The 14,473-nt window shown below is 34.3% G+C and overlaps 2 protein-coding genes across 2 annotated transcripts; both read left to right on the top strand.

Annotated features, from left to right (window-relative positions):
• The first annotated feature begins 2,017 nt into the window (after nucleotides 1-2,017).
• LOC105162687 (DNA/RNA helicase protein) lies at nucleotides 2,018-6,544 on the top strand. The gene is made up of 4 exons (XM_020694140.2): nucleotides 2,018-2,500; nucleotides 2,653-3,854; nucleotides 4,820-5,111; nucleotides 5,485-6,544. Exons 1-4 carry the CDS (start codon nucleotides 2,146-2,148, stop codon nucleotides 6,282-6,284), a joined length of 2,649 nt encoding a protein of 882 aa, XP_020549799.2. The 5' UTR covers nucleotides 2,018-2,145; the 3' UTR covers nucleotides 6,285-6,544.
• Nucleotides 6,545-9,804: 3,260 nt separating this feature from the next.
• Nucleotides 9,805-13,201, top strand: LOC105162688 (putative mediator of RNA polymerase II transcription subunit 26b). The gene is made up of 9 exons (XM_011080777.3): nucleotides 9,805-10,797; nucleotides 11,168-11,236; nucleotides 11,335-11,417; nucleotides 11,634-11,686; nucleotides 11,778-11,899; nucleotides 12,008-12,035; nucleotides 12,119-12,399; nucleotides 12,485-12,575; nucleotides 12,657-13,201. The coding sequence occupies exons 1-9, from the start codon at nucleotides 10,324-10,326 to the stop codon at nucleotides 12,779-12,781; spliced, it is 1,326 nt and encodes a 441-aa protein (XP_011079079.1). The 5' UTR covers nucleotides 9,805-10,323; the 3' UTR covers nucleotides 12,782-13,201.
• The last annotated feature ends 1,272 nt before the right edge of the window (nucleotides 13,202-14,473 follow it).

Genomic DNA, 14,473 nt, shown 5'->3' with positions numbered 1-14,473 from the left:
ATAAATAAGGTACATAATTATAATAAAAAAGATCCAGAAATACAAGTGTGATACAAATAACTCAATCACAATACTCTCTCTATATTATGAGTGGATTAGTAATTCGCCAAAACGAGTAAGGTATGTTCATGATTTGCACAAGATTGGGAGCAAGATTTAGGGGGGAGGATCTTAAAAATGTTCGTGAGACACCAAGAGAGTTCATGTGTTCATGATCCAATCAAAATATGGGCTTATAGACGAGACAGATTCGAATATGTGAATCAACATACTTTTCCTGCTATAAATTTAATCGATCCACGATTATGTGTCAATGTGATTATATATTTAGCGTGCACATAAATACAAGATTTATCTATAAGATAATTTATTATGAATTATCCAATATTGTTTTCCGATACCATCAATATACAGTTCTTCTTAATTATATATCCCAAATATTTATGATAGTTAAGGTAATTATTCATGTTAGAATATTTTAATATTACAATCATTGTGGTACATGTGATAAAGTGTAAGAGTGCACATTAAGAATATTTTATGGTGGTAATTGAAAGGTCCAACTTTGACGGTTAAGTTAGCATTAAACTGGATTACAACCAAGGGTCAAGATACCCTCTCCTCTACCTCATAAAGAATTGTAAAGGTTGGACTAATGATTGTAAGAAAAAAAGATCTTACGTAATTTCATAGTCTTCTATACACTTTTAACCATCATAAACTCAGCAAGCGCCCTCTAAATTTGAATGAAAATTGAAGTCAAGTCAGCAGAAGCCCGTCTTCCCTTTTTCTGGTTTAATTTTTGAAGTGGTGATGAAAGTGATGGTGTTTGTTTGTATTATTCGTCACGTCATTTCTGTATTTATATAATAAATAATTTTTTATATTTTAAAATATATTATAAATAAAATTAAAATATGTTAATTAATACATCACATTTTCTAAAATAAAATCGATTTAAGGGTATTATTGGCCTAAAAAAAATTAATATAATGATGTTACAAACTGTTGTTTGTGAGTAAACAACAGTAATTGTTGATTTATTAAAAATAGATAAATTATATTGATAACCACTAATTGGTACTTATGTAATAGATTTTTCTACGACTTGATAGAATGAAAATGTGTTATGATGTCTTATGATAGTTTTTGTACGAGATAGAATGACAGTGTATTTAAATTATGATGTTTGTAATAATATTTTATTTTATTTTGGTACGAAAATACTTGATTGAATGTGTTTTCTTAATTTATTGGATGAAAATAGAAATGGATTTAGAAAATGTTTCATCTGCATTTTATTTTATTTTTTTTATTTATTATTTTAAATAAATATCTATAAAATATATACGAATTAAGTTCAAATTAATTTACAACACAAACATATTTTTATTTCTCGCATAAAATCAATAAAGCATTTTCATCCATTAGAAATGTCGAAAATTCAAAATAAAAATTAAACCAAACCGGCCATCATTTTCACATTATAATAATGAATGAAAAAGCTATCAAATTAAATATTTTTATTATATAGGAATACATCAATTATATTGCGAGAGTGTGTTTTTTTTAATTAGATACTGAAATTAAAAAATCTAAAAAAATTTATATGAAAAAAAGGGTCGAGCTTTTTTTTAAAAAAAAAATAAAAAATTTATAAGATTTTAAATATCTTATCTTAAGATATTATAAATTATTTAAAAAGAATGTATCAAATAATTTTATAGAATTATAAGCTCTCGAACATTTTATAAGTTCAGTCAAATACTTATAATAAGTAGTAATTATTTTTTGTGAGAAAAGTATTTATTAATTTAAATACCTTTAAGTATATTTATAATTTTTTCTTTATTGTTTTTATAATGATATCTATTAATGCAAATTTAATATAAATGAAAATTATTATTAATATTAGTTTAATCAATTATTCACTTTTTATATTTATTAATTAAATAAAAATAATAGAAATATTTAAATTATGTACCCCGCCGCCTATAACGTTCCTTTCCACCCTTCTCGAAATCTTTTCCTCTTCAAAATCAAAAATCAAACCGCTCAACAATCCCTGTGAAGAAAAAACCCTACGGAATTCATCCCCAAAACCCTCGCAAAATCTCAAACAAAACCCTTTCCCCAACGGAAGACATGGAGGAAATTGAAGCAGAATTTGAAGGTCGACGAGGCCCAGTAGAAGCGTCCATGAGCATGGACCGCCGGTCGTCCTCCCCTTCATACGATGCCGTTGACGACGGCTCCTCTCCCTCCGCTGCTGAAAGTTTAATGGTGGGTTTTGTGATTGTCAATGTGGTTGGGCTTCGGCATTACTCTGGTACTATTAGTGGCCGGGAATTGGTCGGTTTGGTTCGCGATGAGTTAAACCCATATGACGGAAACGCCATCAAAGTTCTCAATATGAGGTCTGTCCAGGTGGGCTACCTCGATCGCTCTGCTGCCGCCGTGTTGTCCCCTCTGATTGATGGTCGTTTGATCACCATTGAAGGTAGTTACATTTTATATGATTTTGTGTTCTTGACTCCGTTGTTTTTGTTCTTCAAGTTATATTTTGAGTTTCTCCTTTCTTGTGTGCCTCTGAGAGTAGAATGAAAATTTCATGTCCATGTTCACTTCTAGTGTGTGTTGAACATGTGACAGGTATTGTGCCAAAACCGCCAGGTAAGGGAAACAGATTCAAGATTCCCTGTCAAGTTCACATTTTTGCAAGGATAGAGGATTTTGAGAGAGTCAAATTGGCGATTGAGATAGGTGGGTTGCAGTTAATTTCAGAAAACAATGCGTCATTTACGTTATCAGAAGCAATGGTAGTGAGAGAGAAAAAAGCTATTTTAGCAGAGAAGAGTGTGGATGAGATATTCAAACTGTTGGACTTGAAAGTCAGTAATGAAGGGAAGTCTGAAGCATTGGATCCACCAAAAGACATGATAAAATCAGAGCTTTTTTTTCATCAGAAGGAAGGATTGGGATGGTTGGTTAGTAGGGAGAATTCATGCGAATTGCCTCCTTTCTGGACAGAGAAAGATGGGGTCTATGTGAATGCGTTAACTAATTACCAGACTGATATAAGACCCGAGCCTTTACGAGGTGGCATTTTCGCAGATGACATGGGCTTGGGTAAAACTCTTACACTGCTCTCCTTGATTGCTTTTGACAAATGGGCTTGTGCTGTACACTCATCTAGCAGTATAGATGTTCAAGATGATGCAGAATTGGGTGAAGAGGAAAGTATTGCATTGTCTGGTAAAAAGTCAAAGCGGAGAAGAGGGAACCGAAAGGTGGATAGTTCAAGGAAAAAGAGAAAGACTGAGGTTGGTAGTTCTAACAGAAAGGGGAAAAGGCCTGCCGCTGATGAATCCTCTTCTTTGGACCCACAGACGACACTCATTGTTTGTCCACCTTCTGTCTTTTCTGCGTGGATAACGCAGTTAGAAGAACACACAAGAAAGGGCAGTTTTAAGGTGTACATGTACTATGGTGAACGGACTAAAGATGCTGAAGAGCTTAAGAGGCATGATATTGTGCTGACAACATATACTGTTCTAGCTATTGAGGAATCTTGGGACAAATCTCCTATTAAGAAGATTGAGTGGAGAAGAGTTATATTGGATGAGGCACATGTGATTAAGAATGTGAATACTCAACAGAGTCGTGCAGTTACTAAGCTGAACGCCAAACGTAGATGGGCTGTTACAGGGACACCTGTGCAAAATAACTCCTTTGATTTGTTTTCTTTGGTGGCCTTCTTGAGGTTTGAACCTCTTTCCCTGAAAAGCCTTTGGAATAGTTTGATACAACGACCGCTTGCTCAAGGAGATAAGAAGGGCATCTCGCGGCTACAGGTGAGTGCATTTCAAACCTCTTTAGGATTTGTTCCTGTCTTAATTATGATCTACAAGTTCAAGAACCAAAAGTAGGAAAGAGAGAACCACTTAAATCTACCCTTATCTAGGTGACTGTTCGTCAGGAACAATAATAATTTTTGGCCCCTAATCCATGAAGGGTAAAACTGCAGACTCCGTTCTGCCCTTTATGCCTGAATTTGACAAAAGAATCTAGCATATTAGTGTCTCTCAGTTGCTTTCCCAATTCTTTTGTTTAAATTAAGTGACAACTTATTTAAGGAGGATGTGCATGGAGATAAATAACATGCATTTTAACTATGAATAAGTTAGTATATTGTATTAATCAAGTGTTCCATGCTGTGCACTGTAAGGTGGGACAAGTTGCTCCATAAATGAAAGAAACCCTTCGAAGAACTCCCTTCTATGGATTATGACTATTGCCATAGAACTTCATTGCAAATCCTTGTCAAACAGTGAACTATTTGGAGATTTACGTTTTTGTTTGGCATGCATTAAAAGTTGGATAAGGAATTTATCAGTGAAATGATGTAATTAATTTGTTTGTTTCATTTGTGAAGTAGGATAATGGGCTATTTCTGTACCATCCATATCATGTTCCCAATAATTGCCTTTAAGTAATTTCTGACAAGTTTTTCATAGTTCCTTTGAGAGAGTATTGCTAACATACAAACTCAAATTTAATCCATAAGATTGATGACTACACTCTAAATCCGTGGTGCATTCACTTAATGAACAGTCAAAAGAGTTACCAATAGCCAAGCAGATTGTAGACAAGTTTGTGAATTATGGTTATCTAAGTAGCAGTCTCCATTTCAGTAAAAGCTACAAGCAGGAAGGCCAATTCTTTCTTCATAGGCTGTCTGTCACCTTTGCAAAATTGTATCTCCACTTCCAGACAAGTATCTGTGACGTCACAACACGACTCTACATTTGATTTTCAGGTTCTCATGGCAGCCATATCTTTGAGGAGAACAAAAGATAAAGGTTTCATTGGTCTGCCATCTAAAAGCATAGAGACCTTTTTTGTGGACCTCCATGAAGAAGAGCGCAGGGTCTATGATCAGATGGAAGAAGAGGCCAGGAACATTGTCAAAGACTACATTTCTGATGAAAGTGTTGTGAGAAACTATTCTACTGTTCTCAGCATACTTGTAAGACTCCGACAAATTTGCACGGATCTGGCGCTGTGCCCTGCAGACCTCAGAGCTCTACTTCCACCAAGCCAACTTGAAGGTATTCAGTCAGATTTAACTAAATTATTGATCTCCATTCTCTCAATCTCTAGAATTACTTTGGCATGATCGCACATAGTTTTTTGCATTTTCTTGTCTGTTTTGTTCCTATGGTACTCCTAATCTTTTCACAATTGTCACTCAGTTTGTACTGGTGTTTTTGCATTGTTAACTAAATGGCGCCTGCATGAACTTTCTCCTTTTTCATTCCATCTCTCTTTTGGATTCAGATCAAGTTGGTTTTGTCGAACAATATATTAAGCTCTCTTAGGTTCATTTTCTTTTACCTTGTTGATTGTGTCTAGCTACTATACATGTTCTTTGAATCAATTCTTCTGATGTGCTTTTGATGGATGCTAACCAAATCCATGCAGATGTGAAGAACAACCCAGCACTATTGCAAAAATTGCTTTCAGTGTTACAAGATGGAGAAGATTTCGACTGTCCAATCTGCATATCTCCACCCAGGGATATTGTAATTACGTGCTGTGCTCACATCTTTTGTGAGTCCTGCATCCTTAAAACGTTAAAACGAACTAAACCCTGCTGTCCAATGTGCCGCCACCCACTCTCTGAATCTGACCTCTTCAAAGCCCCTCCCGAGTCTTCTCAAATGACATCTGAAGGTTCATCTTCTCATCCATCATCCAAAGTTGCTGCTCTATTAAAACTTCTTTCCACATCCAGAGATGCAAGCCCGTCTTCCAAGTCAGTTATGTTCTCCCAATTCAGAAAAATGTTGCTTTTACTAGAAGAGCCGCTGAAAGAAGCCGGATTTAAGGTGATCCGCTTAGACGGAACGATGAATGCAAAAAGGAGGGCACAGGTGATAAAAGACTTTGGAGTCCCAGCACCGGAAGGGCCAACAATCTTGCTAGCAAGTCTAAAAGCTTCAAGTGCTGGAATAAATCTTACTGCTGCCTCAACTGTATACTTGTTGGAACCATGGTGGAATCCAGCGGTCGAGGAACAAGCAATGGACAGAGTCCATCGTATCGGCCAGAAGGAGGACGTCAAGATTGTGAGGCTGATCGCTAGAAATACCATAGAGGAGAGGATACTGCAACTACAAGAGAACAAAAGACTTCTGGCAAGGAAAGCTTTTGGTAGGAGGAGCCAGAAAGGTCAGAGAGAGATCAGCAGAGATGATCTCAGTGCGTTGATGAACTTGTGAGTCGTTCTTGCTGTCACCTGGCGATCACATTGCCGCCCAAGTGGATATATGCCCGCTTCATTTAGACGGCGATGACTGGATGGCCCCCGATGATATTTTTGCGTGTCCGACAGTCTTTAACTTGAAATCTTTCTAGTTTGTTTTGTCGTGTATATATGTTTATATGTAGGGCCAAAATTCAAGAATCATGGAAATTCTGATATATTTTTTGGTGAATGTGATTGCAATGGCCGGAGGTATGGAGGATGGATTACTGTACTGATCTTGCATGAGCTTTCATGTCACTGTTTCTAATTATAAATCACATATAAAACATTCTTGGCATTCGACGTTTGATCAGCTTTTAGTTCAACGGATTTGACTCTTCGGAGGAATGCTAATAAATAAAATAACTACATTGAAAGAAATGCAGAGTTGTTGACTTGTCTCAATTCAATTTGTAGCACAACGACTGGAAAATTTGGATTTGCTTCCCACTATACTTACATGCATTCGTAATATCATATAACTGCAATAATATGTATTAATATACACCTAAAATCATCCGTATGGACGAATTTAAAGTGAAAGTTTGAGGAGATTGAAAAATTATATTTATATATTTGGACTCGTCTTGTCAAATTATTGAGGCTCAATTAAAAGTTTGTTTGGTTGGAGTGGAAAATGAGTATATAAGAAAAGCGGAAATAAACAGAGGTATTATAAGAAAAAGTTTAGTATATGGTTAACGAGAATAGTTGGAGAGAAAGTTAAATTTGATGTATATTCAGAGTTCAATTTTATTTTCGTTTGAAATTGGATTGAAAACTGACGCATAACGCAAAAAAGAAAAAAAATTATAGATTTTATTTTTGTTTACTCAATTATTCATACATATATTTTTTTTCATTTGTTTTTACTTTTCCGCTAACTATAACACTCATACATAATCTTTGAAAAGATATAACCATACTAGTTGTTGTGGCACGTTGTTCCTATGTGCATATAATAAATAATCTTTCATGTTTTAAAATATATTATAAATAAGAGTAAAATATATAAACCAGTACAATAAAATAATAGAAAGAAAGCAAAACAATAATAATCAATTAATATAAATTTTAAAAAATTAAATAAGTTAGTCATTTTATCATGAAAGATATCTTTGACTTCACAAAAGATTGGCGCGGTAGCTTCATTAACCATCGTTTGTAAGTGTGGAAATGACTTTTCTTTTTATATTAATATAAATTAACTAGCCATTGTGGCATGTTGTTCATGCGGTGCATGTAATGGATAAATTTATTATATTCTTTAAAATATATTAGAAATAACAGCATAAATAAAATATATAAAAATCAGTACATTAGATTAAAAAAAAAACAAGAAGAATATCAATTAATATAAAATTTAAAAGGTTAAATAAGTTAGTTCTTTTATCGATTGAAGGGCATTTTTGACTTCACAAAAAATTGATGCGACGATGTCACTAACTGTCATTTATAAGTATGGAGACCTTTTCTTTTTATATAATATAGATAAAAAAAAAATATTGCAATTCATGTTTTATGAATAAGTTTTAAAATTTAATTTTTACATTTTTTAGTACTTAAAATTATTTTCTATAGCGTATTTACTTATTTATTTTCTAGTACAAAATAAAGAGAAGTGCTAACGAATAAAATTTTTAAAAGAGTTTTTTTTTTAATTTATTTTGCTCTTATCATACAAGAAAAAATATTTAATATTTACTCTCCTCTTAGTCACCAAACGACTCAACGGCTCTCCCCTTCCCGTTGCATTTTCCTTTCCTTTCATTGACCAAACGAATCCAAAAACAATTGTCGACTTAATTATTTTTTTAAAAAAAATAAAAATTATGTACAATTTAAAAAAAAATACATAAAATTTGATGGGTGAGTATATAAAAAAATTAAAATTTATGTATAATTCTTAAAAGAATATACAAAATAAGGCCTCGTTGAAATATCAATATTAAATCTGGGACGAAATATTACTGAAGTATTCCCTATTATTATATAATTAGTCTAGTAGTATTATTCTTTTAAGTGGAGCCCACAAGGGTGTGGTCCCACTATTGAGTGGGCCCCTGTTGGATTGGCGCGACGAGAGCGCAAAATCGGGCAGCCGAGTATTTTTGAATATTTGGACTCATTTTAATTAGCGTTCCCTTCTGACCACTAACGTCCAGACGCGTGGCCTAATTATGCCCAAAATCTCCAACTGAAAATTGTGTTAATTAAAGAGTCCCCAACTGAATTTCAATTAGGGTTCATAAATACAAAATTGCATTGCCCATCAGTCAGACCTCAAGGTTATGGGTTTGAATGTTAGTGATGTGTCGAATATTATTTTATTTTAATAGTGGGTATTGTTTTATTTAATGGTAGTCGTTGATTAGATATAATTATTTTATATTGATTGTTAGTATATGACTGTTATAGTTGCCGGTTGTTGTTAGCTATAAATATTTGATATTAATGATTGTAACCGATTTACCTAAAAATAACAGCTCATCGGTTTCACTTATAGTAAAAAACAATTACATTTCTCTCTTCCAAGTATAAAAATAGTAAAAAATTACGTCATTTTATCTAAAAGTGTAACAATACGGTCATTTTACTATACTGATACTGATAACAATTTGGACTGACTCGAATAAGGTTGTGCTCCAAGTACTAGGACTGCTCTAACAATGTCCTAGGTATTGACCTTGTTAAAATATTTTTCAAACAGTCATATATCTATTTGTTTGATTGCAACCCTCAAATAAACTCAGGTGTTCCTCTGTAGAAACTACTTCGCACCGCATTTATGAACGACTGCGTCTCATCAAGATAACATTTCAATAATTGTAAATTGGCACGAGTGAAGTAAGTTAATTCATTTAGTTTTTCAAGCAACTCCAGTACTATAAGTGAGTTCAAAATATAATATTTGATCAATATTTCTTCGTAACTACAATTTTCAGTACGAAATGATTATTCTATCTTTACACTTGGTCTTAGATCGGAGCAAATTATTTTCTAAAACAAAGAGTCCAGCTTTTATCTTGACCATAAATCTTATCTAAACTACAATTATCTTATTCCAACAAGATCATATCGTCATTGACATGTAACTTTTATATATAAATTGTCTTTTTATTTCTAAAATTATAACATATTTATCTGTAAAATACACATTATGACCCAAAAATTCTCAAACTCAAGCATGTATCAAAACATAAAACGACAAACATTTCAGCTTTTGAGATAATTTCATCTTTACTTCCACGAAAAAAAAAAAAAAAAAGATTAAACCAACATACATGATATTTGGTCATTTTCAGTATTTTTAGGGTCTGAAAACTCAAATAAGGAAAGCTTTTGAGTAAAAATAGGATAAGAAAGATTTTGGGGAATCGAAGAAGTAATAATAACAATAAGCCAAACACACAACTGTCCCGTTCTTGGTTTGGTAGCTAATGGGTTTTTCTTGATACATCAAACACTCTTGCAATGGAAACAGACACAATTGATAATATTAAAAAACCAAAAGAAAACAAGAAACAGAGAGAGAGAGAGAGTTGATTCGTTGAACTGAAGCTTCTGTACACCCGTTTTCTACGTGCCCATTTCTTAGTATTTCAGTCTTGTTAGAACTCGTAAATCCCATTATGCATCTCTATATATATGTTAACGAAATCCTAAAGTAATCTCTTTCATATTTCTTAACAGATTCCAGAGAGAGAGAGAATACCTATCGTTACTTTTTTTTCTTCAACATATATTCTTCTCAGAATTTCACTCATTCGGCACCATAACTTTTCTCTGAATTTCTACTTGAATTTGATCCCTATCCACAATTCCTACTGATATCCGATTATAAGTAGCATAGAAACCGATTCTCTTCGCTTTTTCCTATCAGCCCATCAAATTTTTTTCAAGAAACAGTTCATCTTGATTTTCCGGGTTCCATCAAGATTCCGTTGTTGTTGTTCTTATCTGGTCTCTGATATTGGAGAAAAGGGTTTGTGAAATTGAATTGAGTTTTCAACATGGCGACCACTCCTGTTAGTCTTGACAAATGGAGGGAGTATTTCCGGGGTGCGAATTCTGACATCTTTGATATCATCGAGCACGCGGTGATGGTTGCTGCTTGTGATTGCCCCTACGACTTCAAACTGAAGAGGGATCGGATTGCTGAGATGCTGTTCACTTGCAAATTCACCAAGTGTTTCGGCTGTGACAGAGTTGAATTGGCTGTCCCAAATCCTGACGGTGTGGAGAAAAGAGATGACGGCGATGATAAGTACAGAAGTGAGATTGAGGCTGGGGGAAGTAAAGACACAAAAGAGAGTAAAGTGAATGACGATGATCATCATACAGAGATTGTGGTGATGGATGTGAATCAGATTACCAACAATAGTTATGGAGATGTTGACGCACTGACTGATGAGATTGAGGAGTCCTCTCAGATTTTGGATGAAGTTTTTAGGATCAAAGCAATTATTGACAACAGACAAGAAGAGGTTTGGTTTGGATCCTTACTTGAACTGGGATGATGAATTTGTCGATTTTCGTCTGATGGGGTTCTTTTATTTGCTTTGTTTTATGTTCTTGTGAATGAGTTTGAAGTTCTTTGCTTGCTTTTGGATTGGTTTAGTTGGTTGCCTTTTGGTGTTTAGGACAATATTGCTTGGTTTAGAACTTGAAGGTGGTGTGTTGGTATCGGTTTCTTGAGGTTTTTTAACAATTGCGTTCGTCGGTTGAGGCATTTGTATATGAACACAATGTGATGTCTCCGTTCTGAGTTTTTTGTAATCTTATTCCTGTTTTCTTGTTTAGTTTTTCATGGAGTGTTGTGGTTTTGATTATTGCTTCATTGTTTGTTCTTGACAGTCTTGTGAGTTGCTGATTGATTCACTGAGGCGGCTCCAGCTTATGACTTTGTCCGTGGAGATTCTGAAGGTTCGATAAACATTCCAGCTCTTTGTAGATCGTTTTCGTCTGTTGTTTTAGGAGCAGTTTCTGATAGCCATTCTCAACTAATTTTGTTTCTGCTTCAGGATACGGAAATTGGGAAATCTGTTAATGCTATGCGGAAGCATGGATCAAAGGAAATTCGGAGTCTTGTTAGGACATTGATTGAGTATGTACTCTCGTATTATCATAGCTCTGTACTCGTTCTTAGAGGCTGAAGTAAAATCAAAGTGGTTTGTTCATCGGAAAACTCTGTGATATCAGTATATATGCAACCGTCACATTGTTGAGTTACTGCAGGCCGTTTTCTCTTAGGTTTATATTATGTTGCCCTGAAAAGAAAGATTCTGTTGCTGACGGTCTGATCCTTTTCTCTGAAATGCAGGAATTGGAAATCTGTGGTTGATGCATGGGTTGATGCTACTACAGCCATTGCAGGTACTTTACTCAAACTCCTTTTTACCAAGCTCGGATTCTAAATTCGCTGTCTATCTGAATTGAGGATTAATGCATTTTTCACGCCTTAAAGCTGTGGAAGTTACAACAGAATCTGTAAGAACATCTGTTGTCGAAGAAGAGCAAGGGCTACCATCTCCTCCACTCGATGAAGGAGCCTTCTTTTCCCCTCCCACCAACATGGAGCTCTCAAAGGTGTTATATCTTGTCTTTCTTGATTAGAAAGTCTCGATTCCGCATGTTTTCATTTATAGTCTGACTTGTCGTTTGCTATCTGGCGTTCCTCGATCGTGATTCACAAAGTTCTTTGATGGCATGGATGATGACGGAAGTGAGTATTCTTTTTTCTTTTCCTGCTTTTGCTGTATTGTTCTTTCCTAGAAATCATGGTTTTTGATTCAGACATTGTTTCAGATCCTCGGGACAACAGGGCACTCAACAAGAACCAAGAAAAACAGAAGTTTGAGAGTCCCAGTGATTCGAGCACTCATCCAAAGGACCAGAAGTCTGAACAGAAGACAAATCAGGAATCAATCTTGAAGAAACAAGCCCCTCCCTGTAAGCCGAACAGGCTTCCTACCGATGAATCGGCCACCAGGAGACCTAAACCGGCTCTGCAACCAAAGTCTAACAACGAGACAATGATCCAGCAAAAAGGCACAAAGCCAAAGAAACCGAGCCCTCATCAACAAGAGGTGAGAATTGAGTACAGAAGCATCTTTCTGAACTTGAACTAATTTGACAATTATCTTACTGCTATAATAAGTTGCCGTTTATCAGAATTTTGACTGCAACAATGAGGCTTCAATTAAGATAAAATTAGAGGCTGCTAAGAGGAAGCTGCACGAGCGCTATCAAGAAGTCGAAAAGGGTCAGCTTTAAGTTCGCATTTCTCATTCTTATCCACGACGATTACAATGTTGGTCTCATTGGACTTCTTACACTTCAACAGCCAAGAAGCGGAGAACCATACAAGTGGTCGAGCTGCACGATCTCCCAAAGCAGACCACTGCACAGAGGAATCAGCCAATGCGTCCTGGCAACCAGCACAGGCAATTGGCCAATGGGCGATGGTAGATTCTGCCAACCACTGACGTAGTATTAACAAATCGTCGAGTTTCTTCCACCTCAACAAGTAAATGCGAGTAGAACGATTTCACTAACTTGCAGACAATTCATGGCCAAAGCCCGCTTGAGAACTGAAGATTCCAATATACCGTGTAGATCAGCTGATGTAGTATAGACATTGGTAGTTTTCTTGAACATGCGATGTGTTGCTATGGGCACTAAAATTTTGTCCACCAAGTTACTGATTCTTGTCTGATCAACGTTGTGTCATCATCTCATATCCATTCCTAGAAAATTAGTAACCGATAACGAGGGATATCCCATTTTATAAACAGGACCCCTCTCCCAATCGGGGAAACTTGTAATATTTTAGTTTCATATTGTTTTTGCATAGATTTAAAGTAAAATTATTGGATATTTTGAGTTCAAGTGCAACGTGGGGATCCTCTACTGCATGAAATCGACCAATTCTTGTCATCATCTCTGAATTATTCTTGACCAGACCTCCTCCCTTTCTCAAAATTGGCGTAATTATACTTTTAATTCTATTATCTAGATAAACAAGTTCAACATTTTTTATTTTTAGTTTTACGTAGATTTTAAAATAATTACAAAATCGAAAACCTCTTAGCCTTATATTTTATGAGATTTTAAAATTAATTTTAAAATTAAAAAAACTCGACATATATACTCTCATAAATCTTGTAAAGCATAGGACTAAATGTGTTGAGTTTTATCAGTTTCTCGACCATTTTGAAAATCTTATAAAGCAGAGTCCTTTTCAATTTTGGGACCATTTTAAAAGTTTGGTATAATAGAGAACCAAATATATTGAAATTGCTATCCTATGGAATTAAATGTGCTCAAAATTGAACGCACAAAAAAAAAATAATAATAAAATTATAATTTTGGTAGGTAAAGAATATCTATTATTATTGGATTGGATAGAGATATATGGTAACATATATCTACTCAAAAAATGTAGCTTTATTCAATTATTCAAGAATATTTTGGTATTTTCTTCTTTTCTTGAAAAAAACAAAAAGCTATCGTGTTTTTTGGACTACTTTTCTCTTATTACAAACAATTATCATTTTTTCCTAAAAGAAATTAAGGGGCATTTAACTCGGAATAAAATGTCTTTTTTAATTACATAATGTACATTTGTACAAAACAAAATGATGAAAAATTATTAGATAATAATTAATGATAACGGTTTCCTAATCCATATGGTGAAAGTTGTAAGAATAAGTTGAAAAATTCTTACTTTTTGACTAAACTTATAACAAGAGATAATATTTGCTTCATGTTTGGATCTTATGGATACATTCATATAAATTTCTGTAATATCTTATAAGTTTTCAAATTATTTTAAATAATTCATTGAAAAATCTTTTTGGGTACCATATATGTTGGTTGAAACTCAAGTAATTAAAGGAATATAATAGTTTTTTTTTTCGGAATAATGTTTAGGTATACATCCACACAAGTTTTCAAGAATTGTATTGAAACCATGGTTGGTTCTTGTATCCTAATTTGCTTGTTAGCAGACAATATGTTTTTCTATGTTTTATCTAAGAAAACACTTGAAAAAGTAAAAAGATACCAACTCAAATTTAATTTGTAGCTTGGAATGGAAATATATTCTTTTGTAGTGGCTTTGGGCAATAAATTATAGAATCTTTGACTCTCTTTTGTTGC

The sequence above is a fragment of the Sesamum indicum genome, linkage group LG5 (genome assembly GCF_026168435.1).
Source record: "Sesamum indicum cultivar Baizhima isolate 11 linkage group LG5, ASM2616843v1, whole genome shotgun sequence".
In the NCBI taxonomy this organism is placed as follows: Eukaryota; Viridiplantae; Streptophyta; class Magnoliopsida; order Lamiales; family Pedaliaceae; genus Sesamum; species Sesamum indicum.
This window is presented reverse-complemented; position numbering and strand designations above follow the sequence as displayed.